The sequence below is a fragment of the Harpia harpyja genome, chromosome 5, assembly GCF_026419915.1.
Source record: "Harpia harpyja isolate bHarHar1 chromosome 5, bHarHar1 primary haplotype, whole genome shotgun sequence".
Taxonomy (NCBI): domain Eukaryota; kingdom Metazoa; phylum Chordata; class Aves; order Accipitriformes; family Accipitridae; genus Harpia; species Harpia harpyja.
Genome location: NC_068944.1, coordinates 55,160,256 through 55,176,668, shown reverse-complemented (window position 1 = coordinate 55,176,668; position 16,413 = coordinate 55,160,256). Strand labels below are relative to the sequence as shown.

Below are 16,413 nucleotides of genomic sequence, written 5' to 3'. Positions count from 1 at the left end.
AGCTATGGCTTGAGAGGGGGAGCTGGAAAAAACCTGCCTCCTCCAAAATAACCTGAACAAAATATTGCCTTAAAGATTTGTGTTAAAGGATGTGGAGACAGCCTCTGCATTCCAGGAGTATCACGGCCAAATATGGATGTCAGGCTTCCCTTTATTAGGTGAAACTGGTGAAATGCAAATAGTAATTGGTCAGTGGGTATAACCAAATACCCTGTAGAACAAAGTTGGACACTAGCCACATGGCATCTTCTACCTGCCTGACCTCACGTGTCCTAGAACTAGGAGACGGGAAGTCTTGAGGGGTTCCTCCCCACTGCTTTCTAATGCACTCATACCGCCCTGCATGTGAGGCATCCGCTGGCTCCTTCTCCTGGGTGGTTTTTTTTTGGCATCTCCTACAAACGGTTGTCTATGGTATGGACACATCTGGCAGTACTGCTGGTGAGCCACTCTGGCTTGTGGGATGATACTTGGAAGAGCTCTGCGTTAATCTGTTGTGCAAAGGAAGATGTTCTACTGCAGTTTTTCCATGACTCAGAAAAACAAAGAAACCTAAAAGGTCATATGGTGGTGTGTGATTTGTTTTATGGGTTCATTCAATATTGCCATTGTGCATTTAGCCCAACCACAGTGAGTCAACTGGATTGGATTGACTCAGCCAAAGTAGAGAACTTGCACAACAGTAGGACTTCAGTCATTCAAAATTCCCTTGCTAATGCACATCAAAAAGATGAAATTAGGTATGGAGTGTGGATTTTTCTTAGGGGGGAGTGCTGTTGTACATCTAAAATCAGTTTAAAGTGGAACTTGGGCATGTCAGTATTTTAATGGATCTTGCCCAAGTGTTTTACTACCTTGAACTTCCATTAGTTAGGCAAATAAACCTACTTTCAGGAAAGGATACAGAAATGGGCTTGAACATTTAGGCTTTTCTTGTATTGACTTGGATGGATCTACTTGGATACTTTGTCAGTATTTTAAATCTCTACACAAACACCAGAAAGTCGTAAGTTGTAAGGTGGAGGAACTGCAGATAACTGTCACACGGTACTCGGTGGCCTAAAAGCTGCTGCTTGAATAATTACATGACAGCTTCCTATGGCTTTGCAGGGTAACTTGTATGCTTTGGCGTTAAAAAGCCCAGTGCCGAGCGCCAGCACTTTTCACCTCCAAGCTGTACTGTGTCACCCTAGCCAGCTGTGGAGAGCAGCTCCCCCGTCCTGCCATGACTAACTTCGGAGTTCCTCTCTGCTGCACTCCGGAGCCAGTTGTCCAAGAAGACATTTAACTTTCCAAGGAGGGGCCGGATGCCACTCGGCACCAAGCGCCGCTGTCCTTTGGCCGGTGCAGACAGGCGGATGAAAGGCGCAGGCCGCCCGGCAGCGCTGCGCAGAGGCGACGGGGCCCGCGGGTGGCAGCGGGGGAAGAGCCGCCCTCAGCCTCCGCCTCAGGCCGCGGCTGTGCCCCAGGCCTGCCCTTGCCCGAAGGCCTAGCTCCAAGAGTCGGGGGAAGAGGTGAGCGTGCGGGGGAGGGACGGCTGTCCTTCGCCCCGGCGGCGCCTCAGGGCCGCGGGCCTCTGTTTCTTCGCCTCCCGGTGTGCCTCGCCCGGCCAGGCCCCGCCGGCCGCCCCTCCCGCAGGAACGGGTAGGGCAAGTTCCTCGGGAGGACTACACCTCCCGGCGTGCCCCGCGGGCCACGGCCGCGCGGAGCATTTCGGGAGCGCGGCGCCTCGGCCTCGGCGGCACCGCCGCCTCCATCTTCTTGCCCTCCCGCCGGCGGGACGCCGCCCGCTCTTCCCGTGGTGGGGTGGGGCCTCGTCCCTCCTGCCGCTCTGAGCGGCTTCCGCGCAGCCCAATCAGCACTTGCGACGGCGCGGGTTGTAGCCACTGAGAGGCGCCAGGGGGCGGGCCTCCGCCGGCAGCCGGGTAGGTAGCGGTAGTGGCGGTTGCCTGAGAGAGGCCGGGAGCGGCGGCGGCCGCCGAGGGAGGGCGCGAGCCCCGTTTAAAGGGCCAGCTGGCTCGCGCGAAAGTTGTGAGGAGTTTAGCGGTTATCGGCCGGGTGGTGCCCAGCGGCTGGGCCGGGAGCCCTCTTCCGGACGGCGGGGCCGGGGGGCCAGCAGCGGCATGGAGCAGGCAGCGCCCAAGAGGTAACGACCCTCCCTGGTGGCCCCTTCCCCTCCCGGAAGCGGGCGAGGCGGCCTGGCCCGGGTGAGGCCTTGGGCGGGCGGGTCCGCCCCCCCCTCCGCCGGCCTCGGGAGACTCCGGTCCTGGGGGCTGTGAGGGGGGGGCGGCGGGACAACGACGGGGGCTGAGACCTGCCTGGCGGCCGGAGGGGTTGTCTTGGGTTGGGGAAGGTGTTCTGGGGGGCTGTCCCCGAAATCACCGTCCTGGGTGAGCGTCCAGGTGGAGGCAAACCCTTAGGGGCTGGTTGAGTTACAAGAGGAATGTTTTAATGTGAAATGAGGGAAACTTCATCGCCGAGAAGAGACCTTTGTGGCCTGGGGGTCTCTGCAATTCGTAGTTCGGGTCTGTGGAAGAAACCGACATAAGGAGTTGTTCTTATCATTGCACATTAGAAAGTGCCCTTGTGTCCTGCTAGTGGAGGGATGCTTGTGGGGGTGGGGGTGGCATAGTTGCAATTGCAAATCAGGGAGTGGGAAGAGGCAAAAATCAAGAGTATTCACACAGTGTATGTATTTTCTGAAGTATATAGGCTATCTGGTCATATTAATTACTATGGGTTTTTTTTTTTTTTAGCGCTTACCATTTGACTTCTTTTTGTGTGCATGTGTAATGATGTGGAACCATGAGCTTTTGCTTTGAATGTGATACTGTCGTCTTAGTGCACAAAATAATTTTTCTTTAATTTTGTGGGTATATTTAAATCGGAACAGTACTTTATCAATGTAATTATATGCTACATAGAATGTAGTTGTGTGGTAGACAGAACGTAGTTACACAGTTTACGTATATACTTACTGTCTTAGAGCTCCAAGTATTTCATTCTTGTGTCCTGTTAATTTAATGAAAAATTGTGTAGGGACTACAAAATATAAATTGGTGGTAGGAGATAATAAATAAATTTTACATTCTATTTTGAAGCATTTACATTCTACATTTAAAACCTTTAAAATTCTTTAAAACAGCTTCCTGTGAGATGACAGACTTGAGAAGAATGTGGTCTTGAACTTATACTGTTTTTTCCTCCAATAATACATCATGTAGCAGTGTCTACTGCTTGAAAACTTTGACTAAGAATTGATTAGTAGTTGTTATGCAGTGTTTTTAGCAGGCAATGGAACAGTATCTATTACTGAAAACTTCGACCAAGAACTGATTTGTAGCTGTTATGCAGAGTGGTTTTAGCAGGCAATGGGGTGAGGAGGGACAAGCCTACACTAGTTTCAGGCTGACAGTGCTGCATGTCTCAAATAAAGGAAGTAGGACAGGCACTAGCAAGGGTTTAGGAGAAGAAATGGGAATGTCTGAGGAGTAATCAATGTTACCACCACCAAGTGCAAAGCTTGGGATTTGGTGATATCAAGGGATTGAAATTTTTTTTTTTTTTTTTTTTTTTTTTTTTTTAAGATTGGGGATTTGCTTTAACTTTATTACCAAGCTGGAGGTGTGTGTCTGGCCTAATTGAAAGTGAGGAGCTGTTTAAATCCTTAGAGTCAGTCAGGAAGAATTAGAAAGCTAATGAGAGAACTTCTAAATTCTCTGGCATGTTTTTATACTTTCCATGTTTTTTGAAGCTTATTTTTGGAAATTTGAATGTGATGACAATGTAGTGGATTTGTTTCTTCAGTGGGAGGGAAGATTTGAACTCAGTTTTTCTTAAGATACTAACTCAGGTTTTCATAAGACTTGAACTGTTCTTCATAAATGTGCATATATATCCCCTTTATCCATTGTTTTTTTACAGTTTTCTGATTGTCTGGTGTTCCCATCTATTTTGCTAGGCCACCCCCTTTTTCTGCAAGTCTGGAAGGAGTACAGATTATTTTTTGTGGGCTGAATTTTTTGATGCCTGCCTTGGAGGCAGTAGTGGCTTGGGATGAAGACACCACATTTACTTGGCAAAATAGATGGGAGCACTAGCTTTACTTTGTGCCTGCTGTCCGCAAGAACAGTTACTGACAGGGATCTATTGCCATGATATCTGTAGTGCAAGACATTCATCTAGAGGTAGCAAGAATTTCATATGAACACTTCAAAGCTGCATGGATGTCCTAGAATCCCAGTGTTCTCTCACAGGTATAGGGCACTTTTATTCCCCCTTTCCCTGTAAAGGAACACAGAACACAGTTGTGTGTTGCGTAAATCTTTAAAACAGCCCTTCAGAAAGTAGCAGTGATGATGCCCAAGTGACAGGCTAGGCCACTGTGGCTTTGAAATGGGGATGCTGTCAAAATCACTAGCTTTTCTTGTTTGACCGATGTACTGCAACAGTAACAAAAAACTTCTAAGGAGGAGTCCTTTTCAGAATAATTTTGTTTACTTTTTAAAATAATTTAGACTAGGTGTTCAGTATAAAATCAGAACAATTTGTGCAGTAGTTGACCCAAAGTCTTTTCTTGCATCTGAATTTCTAACTGTATTTCAGATGTGCTTTATATTTCTTTCCCTCACTAAAAAGGACATTCACTCTTGAAACAGTCAGTTACAAAATTTGCCTCTGAGTCTTCTAACTTTCCTCTGTTATTATTGTTGCATTTTTCTGTATATATTGGCATACTTGGGTATGAGGAGATAGACTGCATACAAGTGAAAAGGAAAGTAGCTGGAGATGCAATTCTGTCAGATACATAGTTTTTAATCTTACCCATCTCCTGCCCGCTGCTGCCAAATAAAAGGCCTCTTAACAAGCATGGAGTGTGTTAATTACGGTTTTCCAGTCCTTTCTTTAAACTTGGGCAGTTTAATTTTTGCTGAAAGTTTTGTGGGGAGGAAAAACTTGTTTTTTAAAATATGAACTGTCTGGGAAAAATAGCTGGTTTTAATTTTTGTGTCAATGGGCATGTAAGGTCACATGGATGAAAATTGTCAAGTTCCCCCTGAAAACGATGGGACAAAAGTATAAGTTTGCTTGGGTTTTACTGGTAGAAAACTAAATGGAAGCACACAATACAATAACATAAACTGTCTTAAACTTGCTTCTACTTGTGTGAATGGTGTAAAGCAGTGTAAATGTCTCGAGGCTTTCACATGCTACCTCTATTTCTGATGCCTGCAGTGATTTCTTTGATTAGCTTCTCTTTTAATATATCAGTATAATTGATCCCAGCCATTCTTTCTAAATGTTTCAATGTGCTAGTTCTTCTGCAAAATAAACCACATATATTCATGTTTCATGGTGCAGCTGTCCAGTTTTCCATAACTCATGACAATAATTGATGGAGTTCTATTCTTTAGTCGTGCTTTATTTTTCTGTGTTAGCTTTCATGTGTTTTTTTTATGCCTACCTCTGTAGCACATCACCAATTTATTTTGTAAAGTCTGTACGTAATGGCCATAGGACACTAAACTCGTACTTTGTTTTTTCATGTTGGGGGGGGAAAAGAAATATCTCTTGCTCTTTCAGGTCCTAAGTCAGATGTTTCTGATCTTTATGCTAGGATTGGCAGTCTTGGGTGCCTCTCACTGTTTCTAGGTTTTTCTGCATTTGGTTGTGTGGAGTTTTGCCGATGTCCTCGATGCATAAGATTCTAGTCGTGCTAAGTATGAAAGTTTTCTCCCATCAACTGGATTTACAAAGGTAAAATTCTTTGCTAGGATGTATTTTTCTTGTTTAAGAGACTAGGTGTTACGCAGAAAGTCAAACCTGCTTGAAACAGGAAAATCCTTTTGACAACTCTTGTCGCAGAATTGAAGTTTAGTTAGTCCTCCTGCTTTCAGGAACAGCTCTCCTGGAAGACTACTGAAATAGGCCATAGCCACTACCTGATGATTTTTTAGATCAAACAAAAGTAGTGTTGCTTTCTCCCCAGGTTTTATACTTCTCTTCTACACATCTCCTTACACTTTCTCACAGAGAGATAGAGCCCTTTGTGTCTTCAGTTTTGCTTTCCCCCACTACCCTTGTATTTCTAGTCATGATTTAGCAGGTAGGTATTTTGCTGGGTGCTCATAGTATTCACTTCCCATGTAGAACACCTTAATGCTTCTAAAAAAGCAGCGATCCTTCTGAAATGTTTGGCTCTATATGTCTGTCTTTGCACATTTTCAAAGTGTGGATAGTAGGACACACATGCACACAAACAACTCCTGATTAAGAAGCCGATTCTGAAGTCTTAGATGTGTTTCTCTGTCCCAAGTTTTAGTTGCTTGGTTTTAGCCAATATAATAAGATAATATTTCTAGTCTTTTCTTCTTGTATTCTACCTAGTGCTTTACAGCCAGTTACAACAGTCATCTTCCTTCTTGTTTCTCATGAAGTTTTCATAAACGCTTGCTTTATTGCAACCCTCTCAGGGTATATCGCATGCTGTTCTGTAGTTAAAGAGCTGGGAATTCTATTAAACTTCTAGAAATAGAAATCATTAAACAGCCTGAGTCATTAGGATCTTTCTATCGTTCAAAGAACTGTGGTGTTAATACTGTCACTTGAACATCGGACCTAGCATCTGTACCGTTACAATATATTTGTGAAGGAGTGTGAAGTACTTTGAGCAGTGTATTTGGTGGTGAAATTACTGACGTTGATGTATCTTTCCTCCTCTAAATAAGTTTAGTATTTAGCTGCTTTAGTGTTAAGTATTATTTGGTCTCAAAACATGTTTGTCAGAGTTGGATAATGTGAAAATAGTTTTAAAACTACAGAATGCTTATTTCTTTGGTCTCCAGGTTGCCTCTTAAGTACTCCAGATAATCTGTTATTTGACAGTGACATTGCTTTTGATCAGTTTATGGCTGTTCATGATTGTTTCCCTAGCTCTTCTCAAGCACTCCCAATGCCTTGGTGTTAATGGTGCTGCTGGAACCCTTTTGGTATGGATTTTTTTTGTTTTCCTTCTCGTTTTAGCAGGCACTGCTATTTTGATGAGCAGGTGGAAGTGTTTGCTTCTTAGGCATCTTTGGTTGAGGTTACTGTATGTTTTCCCTTTTCTTGCAGTTACTAGAAAGTTCAGTCCCTCCACTGTTCTGTTGAGTATGTCTTCTGTTACACAGCTCTTCAATCAAGTAAGAGACTCAGCTAATGGTCATGCTTTTTATTTTTTGAGGCTCTGCTGGTATCGTAAGGATACCATGCATGCTTTTTGTTGGTGGCAAGAACTTATTCTGTGCATGCTGCCTTTAAGGCTGCAGATAACCTGATCAGAGGGGAGAAAAGAATTTGAAACAAAAGAAACAAAATGACTTGTTTCTTTAATACCTACCTGCAAAATCTTTTTTTGTTTTCCCTCTTCTTATTTGTCTCAACTTACACTCGTTCAGTAATGAAATATGTGCTTCCCTGCAAGATTTAAGTTCCATATTTCTGCTTTCTAGTCTCTAACAAGCAGAGAGAGGGTAAAAAAGAAAGCAGATTTGTTATGTGTTCCTGTGTTTGAATTGTAGGCCACTTTTGCAGACTTTATTTAGCTGCTCTCATTTGGGTTTTCTGCTGTTTTTCTTCATGTTCATGAGCTGTGCCTTTACTTTGCTGTTTTTATTCCCCCTTAAAGACATGTGCTTTCCAGCTTCCTGCCTATTCGCTGTAGGAAACTGCATGGTCTTTACAGCAGTTCATGCATCTTTCCTTATGGATTGTGGATGCTTTTTGTATTCATGTAATTGCTACATCTGTGAAATTGTTCTTTGATATATAAATGTGTACATCACCACCATCCCCTGCTCCCCGCCCCAGCCTCTTGCTTTTCTTGTTTAACACCAATCCATATGACCTGTGTGTTATACAATTACTTTAAATTTTTGTCTTTACTCTAGATGGTTGGTAATAACCAGTCTCTTCTGAATCAGGAATTCCTTCATCAGTAACTTCACTTTATTTTTTAGTAGTTCTGTATATCACAGAATTGCAGCTCTTAATATGAAGGAGTTTCTTTTTAACACTGTTTTTCCAATGTTAGGTTTGACAATCTTTTCTGTCTGTGCCCTCCTCCCTTCCCCTATTTTGTATTCATTTCCAGGAAGGTATCACAGGATAACGTATTTTCCATAAGTTCTCAATCATCTGCTGTGCTTCAGAGTTTCTTTTTTTCTCTTTTTCCTCCTCCCGCATATGGAATAATTATCTATATCTAACACTACAGCACCAGCTATTCTTTAGCTCATCTTCTGCTTCAGTAGTACCCTTGACTATCATATAGTGTTAACTTATTTCAATCTTGCAGCAAAATTCCCTATAACTTTTGGGGTGAAGGATTTGCATGTTGCAGCCGCCTGGCCTCACCACAATGTGTGTCTGGTTATATTTTCCTGTGCTATGTTCAGTGTCAGCTCCATTGCAAGTCTGTAGCCAAGTTGTGTTCTGAGATCTGCTAGGAGTCTGGGGGACTGGGTGGATGGGAATGCTGGAGACCAGGGAAAGGCTAGGACTGCTTGAAAAGGACAAAGGATAGTGGTAAGAGTGGGTTGAGGGTGCTGGGAGAAATTGTAGGGTGATACTGAGTGATTTGAGACTGTGTGAGAGAGAACTGGAGGGCAGAATACGGTGGTGTTATGTAATTAGAGATTTTGTTGCACCTGTCCCTATGTACATTCACAAAGGTGCAAAAGGGTCTGGCCCAACAACTCTTAGAGTACTCAGCTCTTGGAAGTTCAGTGTTCTGCTACCACCTGTGTAGGTGAAGTGCTACCATATGCTCCCAGAGTCATCTTGACTCTGGGTTCTTCTCTTAACTTGATGTAATTCACTGGCTTATGAGTGGTATGGATACTTCATGTCGGTGAAGGATTGGTTTATATTTGCTTGGATAACAACATGGCATACTCTAGTAATGAGCATGTGTTTGCATGCTGGGTGCTTTTTGGCGAAAGGTGAGCTTTACTGTATTCTTTGGCTGTTTCTACTTTAGCAAAGGAAGTGGTTTGGACAGTGAATTGGTCACATGCTGTTTTGAATTGAGCAAACATTAATGGGAAAGGCATAATGACAAAAATTGTCATAACTTTCTCCATCCTATATGATGGTTGATTAAAATCTTATTACTGCGTTTTAATTAGGCATTTTATTTTCATTGGAATATATTTTTCTTTATAATCTTTTTTTTCTGTCTGCTCACTTGTATGAAAATTTGCTCGAGTTCTGTGTCTTCACCCCCCAAACAAACAAACAAATAACTTTTGTCTTTCTTTTAGCAAACTGAAAAAGCTAAGTGAAGATAGTTTAACTAAGCAGCCTGAAGAAGTCTTTGATGTTCTGGAGAAACTTGGTGAAGGGTAAGTGCAGCTATTTACAAGGGGATGGTATCAGAGGGAAACAGTATATAAAGCATGTGTTGGAATATTAAGTTACAGAGAGAGTGACTGTAAATGTCCTAAGGAATGCTTCTCTAGACAAGTTTTAATAATAAAGCAAATGTATGCATCAGCAGACTTCCATGCTTCCCCAAATATATTTATTCATTTTTGATATCCCTTGTTTATTAAGGCAGCAAAGGTCCCTGTGCCTATACTGAAGTTAGGTGCACTACATCTTGACAAAGATTAATTCTTTAGAGGCAGGTCTTTTCTGGGGTCCTGACAGAACTGAATTTTTTTGCAGCCTGATAAAACCCTCAAACTTCTGCATGAACATATGGCTTCTGTGACTTTTAAAAGTTTCTGCATAATGGAAATGAGAAGCAGTTTATCTTGTTTAAGAAAAAAATTCCCTCTTTTATTTTTAGGTCTTACGGTAGCGTCTTTAAAGCAATACACAAAGAGTCTGGACAAGTTGTAGCAATTAAACAGGTCCCCGTGGAGTCAGATCTCCAAGAGATAATTAAAGAAATCTCTATAATGCAACAATGTGACAGGTAGGTATGACAATTCTGCTCCCTTTCTAAGAGTCTATGTGAAAATGTATTTGTGCTTGTGAGTATAGCTGAAATATATGCAGCTGCAAACTCTTTTTTTATATGGAAAATTAAAACAGTCTGTGTTGGACAATTTACTTAAAGGAACCACTTTGCGGACCTCCTTCTATGCTTAGCTCGGATTGAAGGAAGTACAAATAGTGTATGTAACAAACTGTTGAAAGAATAAGTGCTTGCCTCTGCTTAGAATTTTCCATGCTTGCTTCAATTTACTTGCACTGACAAGCTGGAAGGTTAATAGTTCCTGAAAATGTCTTAGGCCTTGTGTATTCAGAGTTACCTGTTTCAGAAGATCGATAAAGATGTTTCTAGCACAAGATTAATGGCTAGCAGTTAACTTCCAAAATGGGATTCTATCAGTTGCCTTTTTCATGCAGGAACATGCCTTTTATAAAGTGAACAATCTTGTAATAGTTCTGAAGAAGAAATGTTAGCTTACACCTGTTCGCAAATGATATATCTTATGATTGCTAGTATTGTAGGAATGGAGGTCTTAACATCAAGTGTCTGCAAGGATGCAGAATTTTGCATTTCCTTTCTTCTATGGAGTTAACAATTTTTTATTTGAATATTTTTGGGGATAATCTTTTAAGGTTTTGGCTGTAACTTCAAAGTCAGATTTGCTAGGGTGAGTCTTTATTCGTGTCTGATCAGTGGTACAAGAATCTATTGTTTGTGACTCAGGAAAAAACAAATGGGAAAGCTTTGCACTCTGGTTAGGCAAAACTTTCTTTAAAATATTGATTGCTTTAGTCATTAACTTGGTGAATTGTATTATAGCAAGTGGTCTGTTATTTCTCACTTGTGTTTGTGCTTTTGTGGTGTGTCAATGTTGAAGTTCTGTCTTTAAATGAAATATTTGCTCTTGTTTGGCAATGAGCAGTACTCATCCCAGTTTTAAAGATAATCCTTTTCATGCAGTCTGAATTCATTCAGATTTATTGCTGAATGTTTTGCTCAGGTGTTACATGGGGCTTGATCGTACTGCTCCACAGCAGCTTGTCTATGGGGTCACGAAGGAAGAGAGAAGGTTCAAATATTTATCCTTAAATGTAGGGATAGAGACCTCAGAGTGCATTGTATCTAGCACATGAGAATGCAGCTGTTCTTCAGACTTCTTTAGAAACTCTGCCTGCAAGCCCTGATCTGAGTATTTGTGACCTGTGAACACTTTGGACCTTGTAATCCATTCCCTTCTGGCATTGACTGCTCTGAATGCTAGAAGCATGTTAAATGTGTAGGCAGTGGAATGGGAGGAAAAGGAAGGATTTGTGTGTTTTCCCACCTTCCATGAAGATGGGTGATATGGTTATTTCAGGTAATACTAAAAGGATTTGGGACCCCTGAGGTTTTTTTGGGGCTGCTCTTAATTGTTTTTTGTCCCTGTGAAACTATTTTTGTCTGTCTGTCCAATTGGAGTTCTGTAACAGGTACAGATTAAAGAGGAAGCAGCAATCTTGTTTGTCTCCTTAACTGTGAAACTAGATTTGATCCCCAGAGTAGGTCCTCAGCTCTTCCTGTGCACTGGGAGAGGAGTTAAAATGTGTTTACTTTGATTCTTCTTGTTGCTGTGCTCTTAATTCTTTTTACAACTCCTGCTTAATTTCGTTCCCCTTACATAAAGGAAGACATTGAATAAGATGGAAAATAGCACCTAATGAATTCTCAGAGTTCTTCTGTGCGGTCAGTGATAGGATAGCAGCCCTTAGTCACTGTGTAGGCTTGAGCCATGTGAGCTGACTGGAAGCAGTGGTGTAGGTTGTAGTGTGTGTCTGTCTTTTAGTACTAGACTGGAATTGAAATAGATACTTAAAACAAATGTCTGTGAAATATACTGACAGAGAAAAGAAGTGGTGATGCTTGAGATTCTTCTACATTTTTCACCTTACTTTCTGTATTCTGCTTCACGTGCCATTTTCATTCTCATCCTGGGTGGGCCTACTCACCGTCTTATTCCTGCGTCCCCTGTCCTGCCTCCCTTTTCTCTGTCCTTGTTCTTTGTTTCCTGCTTTTTGTTGAACAACGTGTTGTATTTAGTATCTACTGGATATGTACTATTGTATAACTTTTTTTTTTTTTAAGAGTAAGAGTTCAGAATTTTAGAGCACAAACTCTTCCTTCACTGGACAAGATGCAGCCATCCTCTGGTTGAAAAGGAGGGTTGGGCTGCAGCTCTGTACCATGTGCTTGTATGTGTTGTGTGCCTTTGTGCAAATACAGTGCTGTGCAGTACTGATGGGAGGGATGATGCACTTTTTAGTATTTTATTTTCACATGTGATGATTCCACAGATATTACAGAAAAGCACTGAGCTGTTTCAGCTTCTCAAATAAAAGATTATTAAATCTTAACACTTTATCCTTTCTTCTCCATGCCTGTTTCTGTAACTAGTTACACTGTATGTGCTGAAGCTCTTCTAAGGGAAAAAATGTAGATTCTAAGACAAGCAGTTGATATGGAAAAGGCTGGCCCATGTAGTTAACTGAGACAAGGCTTTAAGCAAATGTGAACAGTGTTTTGGGATTGCACAGCACTCGATGTTTTGAAAAGATTATCTTGTCCTGATTTGTAATAATACACCATTTTTGCTGGGAGTACTAACATAGTGTAAATCTGGCGAGAGATGGTCATGAAAATCAGTGGGTTTTCTTCAGAAGTAATAGTAGCCTTCCTCACTTCAGGAATTTATAAGGGGCGAGATCAGTATGTCCTACTTGTTCAGTAGACATTTTGACAAGTTAGGAGGGAATTGACCCACCTTGCCTTCTGTAAAGGCACATTCCTATAGTACTAATAGCTGCTCTTTAATGAAGCAGTTTGCTGGTAGTTTTGACCATCTTTTATAAAAATAGCATCATGTTGCAGGAGGCAGCCATAGGTCCTGGTTTTTTCTTACATCAGTTTTCTAACAAAAAGTGTTGCTGCCAAACATGCTGTTCCTAAAATACAGTTTTTTGCTCCAGAACAAAATAGTGTTTGATTCTACCTCACAATGCAGGTGTTCTGACCACAAGCCCCTGTCTGAGATCTCAGTGTCTTGCTTCCTGACTTTACAGTTAGATTGCCATCTATCTCCCACAATCTCCCTTGCTTAAGTTCCTGCAAAAAACCCTCCAACCTTTTATTTCCATAAATACACCATGTAATCACTTTTCTGAAGGAAGATCCTTGTTATGTTTACCATATCTGTTTCTGCCTTTCTTTTGCAAGTGCCTCCGACAAAGCATTATGTCGTGACAAACTCATGAGTAGCAAAGCAATATGTTCTGTTTATGACTGTACTACCTCTTCACGTGAGACACTTCAATGTGAAAATGCATTTGCAAATCCAGAAGTCTTGTTCAAACCAACGCTAGATTCTGTTTCTTATGGAAGTCTAGATCTGTACTTGAAATAAATTCATGCTTGCAAAACCAGGAAAACATGGGTGAGTTTCCATGGTTTCTTGCTCAGGAGAGAAGAAAACAAGGCAATCTTTTTCAAGAAGGGAAACATCCAAAAACTTTGTGAGGAGAGTTAAGAGAGGCTTTGGAGGAGGGAAAAACAGAGCTTTGTTTCAGAAGACTGATGTTTGAGAAAACTAACTGTATTTGTAGATCACTGAAAGCTTGTGAGATATATAGTAGTGCCTTTATAATTTTATTAAGCAGTCAGACTTCATTCCAACAAGGCATTGGTGAAGCTAATTACAGTTTTAAAATGTATTTGATGACACTTACTCTTTAGCTGTGTTAGTGTGTGTCAAACTGTAATTTTTAATGACACTTGTGATGATGATTTTTTTCCTTTCCCTACTAAGAATTCATGTATTTATCTAACTTTTTTTTTCCATCTAGTCCCTATGTTGTCAAGTACTATGGCAGCTATTTTAAGAACACAGATCTATGGATTGTTATGGAATATTGTGGAGCTGGCTCTGTTTCGGACATAATTAGACTTCGTAATAAAACGGTGAGTTTTTTCGAAAAATGTATAATGCTTATTAAAATTAAACTGTGAATTAAGACTGGAAGCCAGAATAAAAGTCAGAGTTATGAGACAGGATCTTGGCTGATACCAAGGGGCATATCTGTGCCTTGGTTCCCCAGGAAACAAGGTCGTGCAGTTGCTCTGATTATCTGTTTGTTGTCTGTTCCTCTGTGGAGTGATCATCAGCCAAAGAAAATGCATTTTGAAATATGAAGATCCTGTAAATTTCTTGAAAATTACTGCTTTGTACAAGGCAAAACTGTGTGCCGCCTTCCCCCTACCCCTTCCACCTCAGAGTCTGTCAGCAGGCCACTTAGTACCTGCATGGTTTGAAAACAGGCATAGAATTGTCTTGATTCCACTCAGTAATTGGGAATCATGAGAAGTAATTGGCCTTACTTAAGGAATGAGAAGGGGAAGGGATGCCAATTAAGCAACATGAGAGGGAACCAAAATGGAGGGTTGTGTGAGAGCGCCTTAATGGGCTTATAACAGCAGTAATGTAGAGGAGGATGCAAACCTGTAGGAAACAGGCTTTGTTAGTTCTACTTAAGAAACAGTTTCTCTGAAAAATGTTTTGTTGTAGATGTCAAATAATCTTGAGTTGCTTTGAGTCCATTGTTTTCAGTAGTGGGCTGTAACAGAAGGCATGCATTTTACCAAGTACTGTGAGATGACCCTCTACTTGCTAGCTCTTGTACATTTTGTCAACACGCTCTGAAATGTTCCTTGCAGCATACCTGGGAGCAGAGAGGGAAAGAAAAGGAGAGAAAAACAATCTTTAGGCTTAGAAAGTAAGATGTAAAGGAAAATAGGATTAGATTTATTAGGAAATGAGGGTGATGTCCAGACTAGAGAGTGCCTCTTTGGGAAAGGTGGCTTGCATCAGGGCTGCTGTAATGTTGAACTGATGACAGGGGAGGAGCCAAAACCAATGGGAGATTGCTGGAATTCCTGCAACCTTTAGAACTGGTGTCCTTACAGTTGTATATTATCCAAGGGTCATAGCTCCAATGAGAAATGCAAGCTAGTCTAGAATCAATAGAAAATGCTAGAATTTTTTATTTAAAATTTATATTTTGTATTTATATTAAATAAATCAGGCAATCTAGTTTCTCTTATATAAATTTTAGGATATTGACATAGCAGAGATATTAGAGATTTGAGGGGAAGATGTTTGAGTCTCAGGGCAAATGCATACCGAGGATCAGACAAACTAACTCTTCTACTGCTGTTTGTGGTTAAAGTTGATGTGGTTAAATAGCATAAAATCTATTATAAGAAATAGAATAATCAATAAATACCTGGTTACATGTAATGAGGGTAAAGTTAACATACTTTTTGTAAAGGCAAGTCATGCAGTGCATGGCTGGTAGAGTTCTATAAAGGACTTGTTGGGCACACAAATAATGCTGGTTGGTATAAAGTTGGTCTGGATGTACTTCGTACTGAAAGGTTTATGGACAGACTTCCACACCAGAGGCTCCTGTGGTGGAGTAAATGGGTAGTTCTGTCATAGATGGGTAGTTGGTTTAAATATGAAAAAGAGGGTGTGAGTAAATGGTCATTTGGGGAATACTATGTGGGTCTGTGCTATCCTCTTCGGGAAAGAGGGTAGAAATACTGATGAGAGAGGTTATATTCCTACTAGTTAAAACAGGGAAAGACTTGAAACGCTTTGTGGTACCGAGCGTCTGACTGAGGAAAATAAGCATAAGTAAATGTGAAGAGATATATTTGGCTTGGTGGGGGAAGCAAGGTCTTCATATACAGGTTCATAAGCACTTCAGCTTAATGTTTAGAAATAATGGAACAAGTAAAGTGGTTGCCAAAGATTACAATAGTACCAAGGAAGTAACAGAACTGTGGAAGTTAGAGAAAGGTGACAAGGGTGATCAGAAGTAAAGAATACTTCTAAAGAAGGGGATATTAAATGGATTAGGATACTTCTGTGTTGAGAAGAGGTACCTGGAGGGAGAGACATGGTGACAAGATATGCCTATATCTTACTGTTTATTACACAACAAGAGATCACTTGTGTTAGATCCAAAGCAAAAATTTTTTCTCTACACATGATGATGAGGTCCACTGTATAGTTATAGAAGATCTTATAGATGCTAAGTTTGTTTTCAAAAGGCAATTGAATAAGACCAGGAAAAAATGACTGTGGCTAAATGCAAATATTTAATGGCTGGAGCAGAGAATCCATGTGATTCAGATATCTGGGAAGGTGAAGCAGACAAGTATTGGTGTTTACTTGACATGAGCTTACATTCAGCTACCAGGCTAGATAGAACTTTTATCCTGGCTTAGGATACGGGGGTGTTCTGGTGCATATAACAAAAAAAGCAAAACAAACTCCTCCATTTCTTACTTGCCACGCCTACGTCTTGCAAGTTTTGGAAGATTTAGGCAGAGTTTTG

At 41.1% G+C, this 16,413-nt stretch overlaps 1 protein-coding gene across 1 annotated transcript in view; it reads left to right on the top strand.

Moving 5' to 3' along the window:
• Positions 1-1,790: 1,790 nt before the first annotated feature.
• The window catches only part of STK3 (serine/threonine kinase 3), a 146,446-nt gene continuing 131,823 nt past the window's right edge, over positions 1,791-16,413 (top strand). The window contains exons 1-4 of the mRNA XM_052786913.1: positions 1,791-2,146; positions 9,303-9,383; positions 9,833-9,961; positions 13,858-13,972. Coding sequence (XP_052642873.1) covers positions 2,124-2,146; positions 9,303-9,383; positions 9,833-9,961; positions 13,858-13,972 — 348 coding nt within the window. The 5' untranslated portion in view covers positions 1,791-2,123. The remainder of the gene's footprint in view (positions 2,147-9,302; positions 9,384-9,832; positions 9,962-13,857; positions 13,973-16,413) is intronic.